The sequence below is a fragment of the Sorex araneus genome, chromosome 5 (assembly GCF_027595985.1).
Source record: "Sorex araneus isolate mSorAra2 chromosome 5, mSorAra2.pri, whole genome shotgun sequence".
Classification (NCBI taxonomy): Eukaryota; Metazoa; Chordata; class Mammalia; order Eulipotyphla; family Soricidae; genus Sorex; species Sorex araneus.
In genome coordinates, this window is record NC_073306.1 from 87,057,996 (window position 1) to 87,074,297 (window position 16,302).

The 16,302-nt window shown below is 46.1% G+C and overlaps 1 protein-coding gene across 1 annotated transcript in view; it reads right to left on the minus strand.

Moving 5' to 3' along the window:
- The window catches only part of PDZK1 (PDZ domain containing 1), a 35,059-nt gene that overhangs the window by 2,632 nt on the left and 16,125 nt on the right, over positions 1–16,302 (minus strand). Inside the window, exons 2-7 of the mRNA XM_004619166.3 lie at positions 11,733–11,944; positions 10,854–11,103; positions 8,850–8,986; positions 8,409–8,604; positions 5,112–5,308; positions 787–1,011 (exon numbers count right to left, since the gene is read on the minus strand). Of these exons, the coding sequence (XP_004619223.3) occupies positions 787–1,011; positions 5,112–5,308; positions 8,409–8,604; positions 8,850–8,986; positions 10,854–11,103; positions 11,733–11,942 (1,215 nt within the window). The 5' untranslated portion in view covers positions 11,943–11,944. The remainder of the gene's footprint in view (positions 1–786; positions 1,012–5,111; positions 5,309–8,408; positions 8,605–8,849; positions 8,987–10,853; positions 11,104–11,732; positions 11,945–16,302) is intronic.

Consider the following 16,302-nt stretch of genomic DNA (forward strand, 5'->3'; position numbering starts at 1 on the left):
TTCCATGCAGCAGACCCAGGGTTGATTTCCAGCATCCCATAGGGTCTCCCAGAACCTCCAGGAGTAATTCCTGAGTGCAGCCAGAAGTAACCCCTGAACATTGCCAGGTGTGGCCAAAAAAAAAAAAAATGCTTTAAGATCTCCATGTCTAAATGTTGCCACTTTTTCATCGAAATGAGGACTTTGCAGTGGCTGAATACCACACTGTAAGCATGTGCACAGAGACCTGAGATCTCGGGGTCCTCCTTTTTCATTCCCAGTCTGAAAGCCATAGGGCTAGGCTTCTCACTGCCCATCCTCTTGGGCCGGGCATTGTGCCAGTTGCACAGAAGCAAGCACACATGAATGGTGATGGTCCACTGAAGTCACAGCAACTAATTCTATGTGATTTGAAAGTATCTAAAGAGATAGTTGGGGGGCGTGGGGAGGGGGAGGAGGAGATGGCTTGTGAGCTGTGCTCCAGCCTTTTTTGTAGGAAGCCTGTGTTGATCCCTGGTACCACATGATCCCCTGAATGCCCACAGGATTAGCCCCCAGTCTCAGCCAGTATTATCCAAGAAAACATAACTAAATGTTTTAAGAGGCTCTTGGGTGGAGCAAGTGACAAAAGACGTGAATATAGGATGTACTTGTAGTTATCATAAAGGGTACAGGATTATGATAGCTACTTGATTGGAATCCACACGAACCCATCCGTGTAGGCCTTCAGTGGAAGCTTTTCACTAAGTAGGTGGGAGAAACTGATCTCCCAACCATTACTGGGCTGCTGAAACCACATCACCATACCTCTCTGACGAAGGAGCCTGGCTTCCCCCGAATTGCATTCAAGTGGAAGCCATAGCCACTGTCCCCTTTAGTCAGCCTGCAGAGTTTTGGCTTGTGGTTCCCTACTTCCTCTGTAGTATCTGGACTCGAGACGGCCAGAGGAGCAGGAGTAGGAGCTGGTGTCATCTTGGCAGAACCATTTGGCAGTTCTTGACTTTGATAGTAGAGAAATGGAGAGAAGTTAGCCTTGTGAAAACAAAGGGGGAAAAATCGATTGTAAGTTTGAGTATTATACTTTGGTAAATCCACTATTTCATTTTATCATTCATCATCATCATCATCATCATGAATGATGAAATGAAATCATCATCCCATTGATCATAAAATTTCTTGAGCGGTCTCAGTAACGTTTCCATTCGTCCCAGCCCTGAGATTTTAGAAGCCTTTCTTTACTCGTCCTTCCCAACAGTGCCACATTGGAGGCTCTTTCAGGGTCAGGGGAAAGAGACCCATCATTGTTACTGGTTTTGGCATATGAATACACCATGGGAAGTTTGAGAGGCTCTCCCTATTTCATTTACAGGGTCATAAGCATATTCTACCCTCCTACCTCTGATTTGGGGCCGTAACATTTCTCTACTCCCACAACCAGAGAAACATGAAGATGGAATTTGGTCATGGAGTAATGTGTAGAAACATGAAAGGAAATGCATATAGTATTTTATAAAAGTAGTACAGAATGTTGTGAAAGACCCAAAACGAAATCTAACAGAATCGCTAGTTTATTTTGACTCCATGATCATGAGCAACTCATTCCACACCAGAGGCCAACTCCCTGCTGGGGGAAGTTACTCTCAGGCAAAGTAAGTTCCTCTGGTCCTTCCCACATTATTTAAAATGTTGTCTTCTGAGCTCCTTAAACACAGTAGAAAAACATTTTTTCTAGGAAAAAGGGAGTTTTCTTTTATCCCTATCTGAAGACGAAAGACCAACCCTTTTTTTATAGTAACTAATTGAGGAGGAGAGGGGGGCCAAATAGGATGCCTTGCGTATGGGTTGGCAAGGCAAATACCCTACTTGCTGTACTATCTCCCCCACCCCAAACTACTCTTCTCTTAATTAAAACCCATCATCAGCTAATTTCTTAATTCTTTCTTTAAAAAACACAAAATAAACCCAATAGAATGTTTCCTGTTCCATGTCTCTTTTTCATTCGCTGCCATCATTGTCTGTCTTCATATGAATGGTCTGGGAGTTGAGATTGTCTCAAGTATGGCCAATCCCTATGCAAGGCATCCTATTCGGCCCCCCAAGCCCTGCCAGGAGTGACCCCCTAAACACAAAATCGGAAGTAAGCCCTGAGACTGCTGGTTGTAACCCCAAAGACTCCCACAAAAAATGTAATTTGGTGTATAGCAAGATCCTAGATCATCTATTAAATTGCTGCCAACAAATGTGCAGCCCTTTTGTTAGTGATTAGAAACTCAAATGGGTGAAGGTGAGAATAATGCATGCTCTGCCCCAGAGTATGCCCTTCAGTAGCTTGACTGCTAAAACCAGATCCAGCACATCTTCCTGAACGAAAGCATCACCAACTAAGAACCTTCTCATCATCTGTCTGGCTCACTTGCACTGACTTGAAAATGGTCCACATCTCTCGCTTTTAAAAATATGTGTAAATTTAGAGGTTGAGAGATAGTACAAGCCCTGACCTGTTCAATCCCCGGCACCCATATGATTCCCTAATCCCCACCAGGAGTGATCCCTGAGCACAGAGCCAGAATTGAGTCCTGAGCACCACTGGGTGTGGTCCCCAAACAAAAGATAAATAATATGGGAAACTAGGAGGTCAGAGAGAGAATCCAGAGAATAGGTCCTGCCTTGCATGCAGCCAGCCTCTTTCTGATCCTTGACACCACATATGGTTCCAAGCCCCACCAGGAGTGATCCCTGAGCAGAGCCATAAGTAAACTTTGAGCATCACTAGATGTGGCCCAAACACACACACACAAAGTGGGAAATTGTCATCAAATGATCCATACATGCAAAATACTTCTGACAGAAGTACCCAAATAAGTTAATCAGCTATATCTGATGGTGCCAGCTAAAGTCAAAATATAATAACATTACACACCTAATGAGTTCTTAGTCATTCTTCATTCAAATCTATGAGGGTTTGGCAGGTGCCAAGATCTTAGAAATTGTGTCTATGGTCGCAGATCTACCTCAGAGATCCCCCCCTTCCCCTGTGCAACTTTGCTGGACAAAAGGGAGTGCAAATATTTAGGGAAGGCATTTTAAGGTGAACGTTTTATGTTAATCAAATATTAAAATAGAGTTAAATATGGGGCCAGAGCAATAGTACCCCATGTAGAGTGCTTGCCTTGCAGGCAGCCGACTCAGGTTTTATCCCCAGTACCTCATATGGTCCCCCAGCCCCGCCAGAAGTGATCACCAAGCACAAAGCCAGGAGTAAGCCTTGGACACTGCAAATATATGTATACATATACATTTATTTATATATATAAAATCATTTGGACATTAAGTTGAAGGAGCTGTAAAGGGTTGAAGCCAGAATCACTTCATAGAAGGCAGAGCAGAGATCTCTGACTTCTTGACCTGTTCCACCAGATGCAAAAAGTTTAAGTGCTCCTGTTTCAGGCAGTTTGTGCCATAAGCTAAGTCTCTATGTCTAAGCTGTGCCATTCAGAACCCCCAAAATTAGTCTACTCCTCTGACATGTATCAGCCTTTCCAACACTCTGTCAGGAATCTGAAAGGTTATTTTAGCATAGATGTGTGTGCATGTGTTGATCTGTAAAACTGTTAGTGCACGTGGGCTGCTTCCCTCTTTTAGCAATTACGATTTGATTTGTGGCCTAGCCTGTGTTCAGTTCTGGAGAATGGTCCATGTGCATGAGGATGTGTGTCCTGTTGCTGTGCTGTGCAAGGTAGTTGGCTACTGTGTTGTTCACATCCTTATCTTTTCTGGCTGTTCAAGCCCTCATTGAGAGGAGGAGATGCAAGTCTCCACCATATGGGACTGTTTCTTCCTCCTTCATCTTTGTCGACATTGGTTTCATACAATATTTCCAGCTTTAGTGAGGTAAAACTGACAATGTGATGCTTCACTGGGTACATTGGCAATACATTGTGAAATGATCACCACAACAAGTCAATTAACACATCTGCTCGAGCAGGCAGACAGCCAGACAACCAGAGGGGATCCTCCAGTGCTGACCCAGATATAGAAACTGCCCAGAACCAAAGCAGCCTTGGAACCTGCAGCTCAAGAATGCCTCCAGTAAAGCACTCCCTGCAGAGAGAGGGTCTTTGTTCCTGAGGAGGCGACCACCTGACTCCAGGGTTCTCCTTGCAGGAGGTGACCCAGCAGAATGGAAATTGTGAGAACTCAGGAACACCGTCCAGTAGGAAGCCACATGGCCTCTTAGGCAGAGATGCTACCCACTCCTTGGGCTCTAAGCATCTCCCAGGGCACTTATTTTCCTTTCCTTTCTTTTTCTTTAAATCTGTCACTGTTCTGGCTCCACAAGTAACTCTTAAAAGTTCTCATCACAGGGGCCTAGAAAGGTGGTACAGTAGATAAGGCGCTTGTTTTGTACCTCATATGGTTCCCTTGAGACACATCAAGAGTCATCCCTGAGCACAGAGCCATGAATAAACCCCGAACAGCATCGGGTGTGTCCCCCCTCAAAATAAATAACTATACATCATGATAGATGTTAAGTAGATGTGTGTGTTATCTCCCAATCTATACAAATGTCAAAGCATTATGCTGTACAATTGAAACTAACAGAATATTATAGGCCAATTTTCAAAGGGGATGGCTCAGGGTTTAACATTTCTCCTCTGTGTCAATTATACACTTTTGAATCCTTGTGTGCCATATAAAACATCTTTGTTCATCTTTGTGCCAATGCAACAAAACAGATACTTCTCAGAAGGTTCCAACCATCTGTTTCAAGGGACTGGAAAGATACCACAGAGTTAAGTCACCAACCCCGGGTTCAATCCCCAACACCACATGACCCCCCCCAAGTACTACTAAGAGCAACCACTGAGCACAGAGCTCAGAGTAGTCCCTGAGCACTGCTGGGCATGGTCCAAAATCAAAATTCAGGGGCAGGAGAGATGATACAGGTGGGGAGGCACTAGCCTTGCAGGAGGCTGGTGCAGATACTACCCTGGTTCAACTCCCAGCTCCACATATGGAGCCCTGAGTGCCACCAGGGGGTGCTCCTGAGCACAGAATGAGAATTGTCTCTGACACCCATCTGTGCTTCACGTCTGCCTTCAAACTGATGAGGATGCCCCTTTGCCACTTACCAGTCGAAACAGGCTCTCGGTCTCTTTGTCCATCACCAGCAGTGATGTCTGGTCTCCACCCTTCCTGATCATCTCCACCACACTGTCATGGTCAAGGGACTCCACAGACTCCCCGTTGACAGCCACCAGCAGGTCATTGCTCTTCAAGCCGGCTTCTTCAGCAGGGCTTCCCGCATCGATGTCTTTGATGATTTCACCTACCCGTCCCCCGGAAACACAGACACATAAAAACACAAATGGAATTTCTGCTGGAGCCCAAGGCCCCCACAAAGCAGAAAAGAAAGTACAATTCCCAACCCTACCACTGGCTCCCACAGAGCCTACTCAGAACCCACTCCAGGAACAAACCCAGCTATTCACAAGGAAGGGATCCTGAAAGAACCCCTTCTGTCAATCACATATTATGAAGTGTGCTTAACAGCAGCATGGTGAGTATTGCAGGCTGGCAGGTCCAGGAAGGCAGCTACAAACTTAGCTTCATACATATTATGCTGGAGCTAAGCCACAAAAAAAGAGTTGGGGGAAAGATAACTCAGAGGAGTGAAGCAAATACCTTGCATGAACTAGGGCTTGGGTTAAACCCCTCACTACATCTCCACTCCCTTCCACCAAGTATAGCCCTGGTAGCCCGCAGCCCAGTCAAGACCTGCATCACTGGTCCACAGCCATGCTGAGTATCATCAGGAGGGCTCAGAAGGCCCCCCAAAACAGGCAGGGTGGTGGAGGAAGAATGACAAGCAAAAGCCAAGAATTCAGACCTTCAGAAACCATGCTGGCATTTCACAAGCAGGTGAGTATGTTCAAGTGTGGCTGCATTTGTGTGTATCCACTGAGAGGCTGTGTCTGACTATCTTCTGCCTAATGCCAACTCTTTTTTTGATGCCTTCAGCAATTTCATATTTTGTTTCAGTTTGTGGACCATACCTGGAGGTATCAGGGGCCACCCGGGGTGCTCAGAATCCGTGTGGTGCTGGATTGGGAGCCCAGACCTCCTGCAGGCCAAGCACCACCTCCCTAATCCTCTCACATGATTATGCTTTTTGTTTCAATTTTTTGTTTTGTTTTTTCCCTTGTGCTGTCTTTAAAAGCTCCAGTCTCACTTTTACAGCTAGCTGCTATCTGTCTGCGACCTGACTGCCCCGAAACCCTCTCTCTCTCCCCTCAATACAGTTTGTATCAGACCTGAGAGATAGTACAGTGGGTAGGGAACTTGTGTTGCACATAGCAAATCTGGATTCCACCCCCAGCATCCCATACAGTCCACCAAAATACAGCCAGGAGTAACCCCTGAGCATCACTGGGTGTGGCCCAAAAACAACAAACACCACAGTTTGTCTAATCACCTCCTGCCTAGAAGCCTATGGAAACATCCAGCACACCTTTCCAGGCCCTCGCCCTGTCCCCAACCCTGACCTCTCTCACACTGACCTGCTCTCAGATTCACCCTAATGTAGTCTCTCCCCAGGCAGAGCAGAGCATGGGCCTGGGAATAAAACAACCCGGGTTTTGATCCATTATACCACAATGAACTGCTCACCCCCAGAGTCTATCTCTTCTCCCCTAACTCTTGACCTCAGCAATTCTTTTTGCAAAACTATTCAGAGTCACTGAGTACTGAATTTTCTCTCAATGTCAACCCTCAAGACACTGTAGACTTGAGGCACACGAAGCGGCTCCTCTGCTCCTAAAAGACTGATCCCAGAGACCTGCTAACCACTTTTGGCACCCAGCGTCTTCTGACAGAAATGCATCTAGACTGTGAACTGAGCTACAACCCCATGCCACCCTGGGAGGGGAAAGGTTTTTCTCTCTCTGCCTTTTCTTTTGGCGACTTCTGGCAGAAATCTCTCTGGACTTAATTACTGAAATATCAGAAATCCAAAACCGCGCGGCTGCTCTTGCGGCTGCGTGAGCGCATATATTCTTCATTCTCAACAATAGAAAGCAAGCTATCAAATGATGCCTTTTCAGCATGTTTGACTGTTGGGGGAAAATTCCAAATAATAATAATAAGTTTTCTGTTGAAATATTGAATGCATTCAAAGTATAGAGAGAATAAAGTGAAGATCATTAGCCACACAGGTGGGAGGGTGGGAGGGGGGTATACTGGGGTTCTTGGTGGTAGAACATGGGTAATGGTGAAGGGATGGGGGTCTGATCATTGTAAGACTGAGACTTAAACCTGAAAGCTTTGTAACTTTCTTCACGGTGATTCAATAAAAAAATTAAAATTAAAAAAAAAAAGACACTGTAGATTTGAGATTTTTCTTCTCATGCTCAGGGGTCCTTTAAGCCCCTACCAAGTACCACCTGAGTCCAAACACCTCACCTGGGATAAAAGGTCCTTCATCATCTCTCTCGAGCCTCCCCCTCTTAGGTGGTTCCACCAAATCCATTCACTGTCAGCCAGACTGCCTGATTCCTGCTTTGTGACACAACTCCTGCCTTCCTGAAATGGGCCTTCTTGTTCCATTGATCTTTCCCAATTCTATTCCTACTACAAAGCCTGAACTCATGACTCACTTCTTGTATATGAAGCCTTCCTGCTCGTTCTTAGGGAATTTTCATAGTACTTCATCCCTGTGTTAGGGAATCTCTAACCTTTTACCTCCAGTTATGGCATTTGTGTCTTATCTCTGTACTAAATGGGAGGATCCTGGATGAAGAATTAGATTCACTTCTCAAATGTCTGGAAGGAGGTTTGTACATGAAATCTACCAGACAGCTGATGAGCACACAAAATGAAAAGATACCACTTTTAGGTGAAAAATAATCTGCACAGTCCAAGCCTACATTGTGTCATGTACTCATCTTCCTGTGGAGGACTTTAACTCTTTGAGGGAATCAGAAGTTTCCTTGTTCTGTTTGAGGTCCAGAATCTGACCCACATTTTTGCCTCACGCCTGCGTTGAGCTAGAGCTGGTCCATCACACAGCTAAGGAGAGCCAGTTCCACACAACACTTCACAGATTTGCATTTGATAGATTTACTATCATACTGGTAGTTTAAGGTCAGATGTAGAGAGTACTTATATCATGAAAATAACAAAGGCTATACATTAGAGTTATTTTCTCCCCAAAAGCCAAATAACCAGCATAGTCTGACCCAGAACCCAAATTCTGCCTCTGGAAATTGGGTTATCCTTCATCAGACCTCCATGTGCCATGGAAATTGACTCCATCACGTCCTCTAGTTTCTTACTGTGCCCCTTATGATGGGAGTTGTGGCCCACACAGGGGGAAGCCTGATGCAGTAGGTGACCTCGGTGCCTAGTTTCCTGCTCTGCTTGTATCTTACCCTTCTGGTCTGGGCCTGCCCTCAGGTAGAAGCCATAGCCATTGGCTCCCTTCTTCATCTCCACAAGCCGGGGCTGCCGAGGCAGCAGCTTCAAGCTGGCTGTTTCCCTCTTGAACTGGATCTTCTGCTCTCTATGGCGCCGGTCCGTTTCCTTGTCCAACAGCAGGAACATGACCCGGCTTCCCGCCTTCTTCACCTACAACAGACCCACAGGTGAGGACCCACATCCACCTCCAAACACACAGCTGAGGACAATAGAGACAGTACAACAGGGACGATGCTCGCCTTGCATGCCTCGGGACCTGCTTAGTCCCTGGCACCCCAAGAACTGACTCCTTAGCACAGCCAGGGGTAAGTCCTGAGCACTTCTGTGTGACCCAAAGGCCAAAACCAACAAACAAACCAAAACCAAACCAAAGTGAAGCCCCCTTTGGGAGATACCTTTTCAACCACTTCCTCGTGGCTGCTGGTTTCTACATTCTCCCCGTTCACTTCCAGCACATGGTCGTCGGTCATGACACCGGCCTTCATGGCCACACCCTGGGGTACTATGTCTGTCATGTACACTCCTTTTTTGCCTGAAAGGGAATAGGAAGGAAGACAAGCATTATGACTCCATAACACATCCAACAGCAGAGTTTTCTTGTGATCACGGGAAGGTGGATCTCTTACAACACCTTTGGCTTCTGATCTAGAATTCCAAGCATCACCTCTAGCTCAAAGCCTGAAAACACACTCAGTACTTTGTTAGTTTTTACAGAATTTCTGCTGTTGTTTTTTTTTTGGGGGGGAGGGATGAAAATTAGGGCCACACCTTGCTGTGCTCAGGGCTTACTCCTGGCTCCTGCTGGGTCCTCAGGGGACCATATGGGATGTCAGGGATAAAATCCAGGTTGGCCACATGCAAAGCATGTGCCTTCCTCTATACTATCTCTCCAGCCCCTAGTTCTTTCTTTTATTTTTTTTTATTTTCTTTTTTTAAATGTAGGAGTACTGTTATTTATTCATCCACTGATTAAGCTGACTGAAGCAGGCATGAACTCCAGTCTAGCCCCTAGTTCTGATAGAGTCTCTAAGCCCAACTGAATATAAGGAAAGAATTTCAGGTGGCTCTGGCCTTTCGGACCAGAACATACCAAACCATGCCAAGCCGCATCATGCTGTCATGCTCTCTTTGCATTTGGATAATGAAGACATCCACTCCATTCTGTCCCCTTAAATTAATACTGATGGATTAGCACACACCAGTGGAGTCAATAAACGTCACCCATGTCAGCTAAGGAGAGCTGGGTTTGGCCCAGGTAGGCCGCGTGCAAGGCAAATGCCCTAACTGCTGTGCTATCACTCCAGCCCCCAATATTATGTTTTTTTATCTAGGAAATAGATGGTTTCTTGTTGGAGAATAGTAAGAAATGACAGTAACTTAAACTCTACTTTCTTAAACACAGCAGTGCTTCTGTTACCTTGTCCTTAAACTGTTATGGAGGGGAAAAAATTCTTTTGGTCCAGAGTAATAATACAGTGGGTAGGGTACTTGCGTTGCCCAACAGCTGACCTAGGTCCAATCCCCAGCACCCCATATGGCCCCCAAACCCCAGCAGGAGTGAGTACAGAGCCAGGAGTAAGCTTGTTTTGGGGCCACACCTGACAGTGCCTTTCTTCAGATGTATCTAAACTGCACCCCCAGCCCCCATTCAGACTGATCATCTGTGCCCAGGGGCACTCAGCTCCTCCTCCTTCCCTTCTGCACTGTCAGGTGTGGCCCCAAAACAAGCGAACTAAAACAAGAACACATAAAGAAGTACAAATCTCTGCCACTAAAATTCTATAATACAACTCAGTGACAAATTAATTTATTGGTATTTTTGGGAAAAAAAAAAAACAGCATGTTCTAGGAGAGAAAAGTTCCTATCTCTCTCCAGAACTTAGAACACAAACTCTCACTCAGCCAAAAGCCATGCTCTGATGAAAATGTCACATTGTGGCTAAACCGATGTGACCTCAAAAAGAAAAAATTTTGCACTGTATTGTACTGTAGCACCATCATCCCATTGTTCATCGATTTGCTCAGTAACATCTCCATTGTGAAACTTGTTGTTACTGTTTTGGCATATCAAATACGCCATGGGCAGCTTGCCAGACTCTGCCGTGCAGAAGGAAAACTCTCGGTGGCTTAACGAGCTCTCCGAGAGGGATGGAGGAATCGAACCCGGGTGGGCCACGTGCAAGGCAAATGCCCTACATGCTGTGCTATCTATAAAATATATTTATTGTATATATTTTATAGAAACATTATGTATATTTTACATAAATATAAAATCTAAATATACAATATATTTTGTGTAACATATTTTGAATGTTTTAAATAATATATTTTTAACGTTTTAGGTCATTAACAGTAAGTTGTTTCTTCAGGAGAGTGACCGCAGGCCCCACCCAGCTCACCTTGGACAGTTTTGAGAGAGAAGCCGTAGCTGTTCCCCGCCTTCACCAGGTAGCAGAGGCGAGGCTGTGCCCACGTCTGCACTGCTCCGTTCAACACCGGTGCTGGCCTCTCGCCATCCACACTCGGCTCCTTCTCGCCGTGCCCCAGCTCCTTCAAGTCCACCTGCGCCTTCACGGCTTTCTCATAGGACCCGCCGTCCAGAACCAGGAAAGTCACGGAGTTCCCGCTCTTGCGGACCAGATCCACAACCTAGAAAACAAAGGAAGATCACGTCCACCCCTGACCCACTGTCCATGGCCAGGGAAGATGGTCCCTGTTCCAGACACCCGCCAGTCAGTGTGGCCCAGGCACAGCCCTCCACAGCCCTCCCCGGCCCAGGGAAAGGTCAGACTCAGGCTGGAATCTGGAATCTGGTCCGAGCCTCGCCCAGAGGATGCCAACTAAGATTAACTCTACATCACCAGTCCTCTGGGTCTCTGGAGACATTCTGGATAGTGAAAAGTGCCCACATGGTGGTTGAACAGGCCAAAGATTGACCCTTCCCACAGATTCAGTGCACAAACATCTTAGCAACCTCCCCGTCTATGAAGTGGGAAATGTGCATGTCGAGAGTTACGATGAGGATCCAGCAAAAACAACAGAGATGGCACTGCCTGGCATAAACCTATAATCATATTAAATCTAGGGACAATGCTGATGCTCTAGGTTAACTGTAGGAAATTCGATTTTCTGGCAGAAAGTACAGCCATACTGTACAGAAAGCACAGCTCCTTCACCGTTGGCAGCCAGAAAAACTTCCCTGTGTCCCACACAATGATTAGTGAAGATGTGAGGGAGCTGACAGATGTGGAAACAAGGACAGCCAGTGTCCCGGTCACCTGCAAGTGCTCCTCCTTGTCCACGAAGACACCGTTGATCCTGAGAACCCTGTCTCCATCCTGCAGGCCCGCCTTCTCCGCAGGGCTGTCCTTCTCCACCAGCCGGACCAGGTGGCCATCTATGTCCTTCTCAATTCGCAGAAAGAAGCCATAGCTTTCTCCTTCTTTTTTGGACAGCTTGCATTCTCGGGGGTTAAAAGTGGAAGCCATTTCTGTGAGGAGAAACACTTGTATCAATGCGTGGGAATGGAAAAGGATTAGTGCTCCATCTTCTATGATTGTGTCCTTCTAAGCTCACCCAGGATTATGTGGGGAGTAGCGTGGGATGGGGTACAGGAGGCCCCCTGCAAAGAATTGCTAGTGGTTTCCAAATCTAACTCAAAGATGAATTTTTATTTTTTTTATTTTGGCCTCACCCAGCAATGCTTGGTGCTTACTCCTAGCTCTGCACTCAGGGATCATTTTTGATGGGGCCTGGGAGGTTGTCTGTGGTGCTGGGTCTGCTGTGTGCAACGTGAGTGACTTACATGCTATTCTATTTCTCCAGTAACAGAGAATGAAGTTTTAAATTTAAAAGACAAAGATCATTTTTGCAGTGTCAGGGATTGAACCCTCACCTCACACCTGCCGGCAAGTGTTCTATAGCTGAGTCACCTCCCTGAGCCAAGACGAACTTCTCCCTTGAGGTATAGACCATGGACTCAGTTGAGCACTGGACATGAATGCTTTGATTTCAAGAGCTCTAAAACTAAATCCAGAGCTGGAGCACTAGTACAGTGGATAGGGCGCTTGCCCTGCACATGGCCAACCTGTAATCCCCAAGCCCACCAGGAGTAATCCCTGACCACAGAGCCAGGAGTAAGCCCTGAACACTGCTGGGTGTGGCCCCAAAACAAAACTAACCCCCCCAAAAAAATCAATAAATCTATCTTCATTCACTGACCTAAATAAATTAGATCCAAATACATGATCTAACACTTTACGAAAACACAAGCTTTCTTTATATAAATATTTGAAGAGCCTGACAGGTCTGGGCATTGAATATAAATGTGTGGACAAGAAAGGCCCGCTGCTTTGCTCCTTGCATTAGGGAGAACATTATTTTCACAGTGGCAGGTAGTGAGTGATCTGAGAAGGAAGAATAGAGTAATGAGGGAGACAGTAAGAAAGGGTCTTGGGAACAGGGAGGAGGAGGTAGTGTTAAGATGGTTCCTGAGGGCAAGTGCACAGAACAAGACAGTAAACAATGTGAAGGGCAAGAGAGAAAGCTCAGGGGCTAGAGCAATAGTACAGCGGGTAGGGCGTTGGCCTTGCATGCAGCAGACCTGGGTTTGATTCCCAGCATCCCATATGGTCCCAAGAACCTCCAGGAGTAATTCCTGAGTGGAGCCAGGAGTAACCCCTGAGCATTGCCAGGTGACCGCCCCCACCCCCTCCGAAAAAAAAAGAGAGAAAGCTCAGTGGGCTTCGAACAGGCTTTGCATGCAGGAGGCCTGGGTGGGATTCCAAGCACCACATGGTCCCTTGAGCACCAAGCCAGTAGTAGCGCTTGAACACCACTGGGTGTGGCCAACAGAACAAACAAACAAGTAAGTGGCGCCAGACCCTACAGCTGACCCCAGCTCTTTGGAGATGCGATAAAAAGTGGTTTTCAGGGCCAGGGAGATAGTACAGAGGTTAAGGCACTTGCCATGTGCAGTGGGTCGATCTCTGGCACCACATCTGGTTTCCAAGCCTGGCCAGAAGTGACCTCTGAGCACAGAGCCAGGAGTGAGCCCTGAGTAGTAGGCCACTGCCAGGAGTGGCCTCAAAACCAAAACAAAACAAAAACCAAGAGAAATGGTTTTCGGGGCCCCTGTGGTTCTAGGCAGCCCCAGAAAGGCGCCTGTGTTCACACAGCCTATGGGGGCTCCGTTGTAGGAAATAGGTCTGGGACACAGGAAGAGAACAGAACCAGTGTGGGAGCCACATCAAGACACCAAGAAATGATTACACCTCTGTCCCCACACCTTCTGGCACCTTTTCCTTCCCAGGAGAATGCAGCAGCAGCTGGTGGTGACAAAGGCCCGTGTGCAGGAGGCTGAAATTCACTGGCCACACAGTCTGGCTGGCACCAGCTCTCAGACCCTCAGGCCACAGGTGCCCGCCCACACCAGAGAACAAGCCAGGTGGGGCTCTCCCTCTGGGGTCACAGCTGAGTGTGGCCCCAAAACAGAGGGAGAGAGGAGGAGAAAGGGAAAGTACGGGAAAGAAAAAGAAAAAGGAAGGGAAGCGGAACAGTGAATGGAAGGGAAAGGGAGGGGAGAGGTGATAAGGAGGAAGGGGAAAGGAAGGAAGGGAGGAAGGAAGAGGGGAGAAGGGGAAGAAGAAGGGGAAGGGAGGGAGGAAGTAGTTGTCTTGGTCAATGTAATAAAAATGGAGCCCAGAAGCTGTTAAGAATCAGGATTTACCACAAAAAGAAAACATCCAACCCCATCAGAAATGAAATGAACAGAAACTTTCTCAAAGAAGAAATCCAAATGACCAAGAGGCACATGAAAAATTGCTCCTTATCACTAATCAGCAGAGATGCAGATCAAAACAACAATGAGATACCACTTCACACCACAGAGACTGGCACACATCCAAAAGAACAAAAGCAACTGGTGTTGGCATGGATGTGGGGAGAAAGGGACCCTCCTTCATTGCAGGTGGGAATGCCTACTAGTTCAGCCATTTTGGAAAACAGTATGGAGGCTTCTCAAAAAAATTAGAAACTGGGGCTGGAGCAGTGGCACAGCAGGTAGGGCACTTGCCTTGCACCAGGCTGACCCAGGCTGACCCAGGTTCGATTCCCAGCATCCCATGTGGTCCCCTGAGCACCGCCAGGAGTGATTCCTGAGTACAGAGCCTGGAGTAACCCCTGTGAATTGCCAGGTGTGACCCAAAAAGAAAAAAAAAAGTCATTTGTCTATTTTATATCCAGTCACCTTTTTGGGGTTATATTCATTTGTAGCTATCATTCTGGATATACTTTTTTTTCAGACATTTGTATTGCAAATATCTTCTAGAAATACAGGACTCCATATGGTCCCCAAAACCCACTAGTAGTGACCCCTGAGCACAGAGCCAAGAGTAAGCCCTGAACACCACTGGGTATAGCCAAACACACACACACACACACACACACACACACACACACACACACAAATAAAGAATCAGGAGTTAAACTTTCCCAAAGAAGACATAAATGTTTAACAGGTAGATGTTTAACAGTGCTCATCACCATTCATAATTAGGGAAATACAAATCAAAACAACATTGAGATATCATCTCATGACAGTGAGAATAGCACATATCAGAAAGTCTGGAAAACAGCCATTTTGGCAGGGTTTTGGTGAAAAAGGAATCCTCATCCACTGTTGGTCATCTGGTGCAGCCTCTGTGGAAAGCATGATGGCGATCTCTCCAAGAAATAGGAATAGAATGCCCCTAAAACTCAAAGTGGTTTGGGGGGGGCATCTATCCGCCAAACACAAAACCATTTATTTGAAAAAATATATGCACCTGTATCTATTGTATACTTTGTACAATAGGCAACATATGAAAAGAACCCAAATGCTCAACTATGGATGAATGAATCAAAAAGTTGTGGTATAAGGGGCCAAAGTGATGGTACAGCATGTAGGGTATTTGCCTTGCACGTGGCTGACCCGGGTTTGATCCCTGTTATCCCATATGGTCCCCAGAGCACCACCAGGGGTAATTCCTTAATGCAGAGCCAGGAATAACCCCTGAGCATCACCAGGTGTGACCCAAAAAGTCAAAAAATAAAAAATAAAAGTTGTGGTATATATACACAACGGAATGCTATGAAGCTCTAAGAAAGAACAAAATCATGCATTTTGCAGCACCTAGACAGAACTAGAGGATATTATGCAGAGTGAAGTCAGTCCGAAGGAAAGGGATCGACAAAGAACAAGCTCCCTCATATGCTTAAAGATACACAGCAAGGCAACAACAAAGAGGCAAAGGCAACACAACAGCAGAACTGATCCATACAATTGAGTTGGAGGGGAGTGAAAAGGGAGAGGTATTGGGGTTCTGGGGGAGGAAGGTGAGTGCACTGGTGATGGATGGTGTTGGAAATATGTGCATGAGAAACCATTATTAACAGTATTATAAACCACAGAATTTCAATATATATATTATATATAAACTTTAAAAATACAGAACCTGGTGTCAAGCTTGTTCAGTCATGGGAAGGAACAGAGTGAGGCCAAGCTGCCATTTCTGGCGGTCACTGATGAGCAATGGTAAACTCAGCCTCTTCCCACTGACCAGCTGCTTCTCCGCAAAACACTCCTTGCTTTCCCAAGCCTGCCCCCTTCTAATGCCCAGCCAACTTTCTCCTTATTCACATACTACAAGTTTTCACCTGTTTGTATTTTAACTGGGAATAAAAATGATCACATTTTTTCTCTAGTTTTAGCTTTCTTAACCCATCTTCATTTTTTGGCCCCCCTCAAGCTGATTCAAGCCTTTACCTTAGTCATACATTCAACCCAAACCCCAATGAATGCTCATGTTT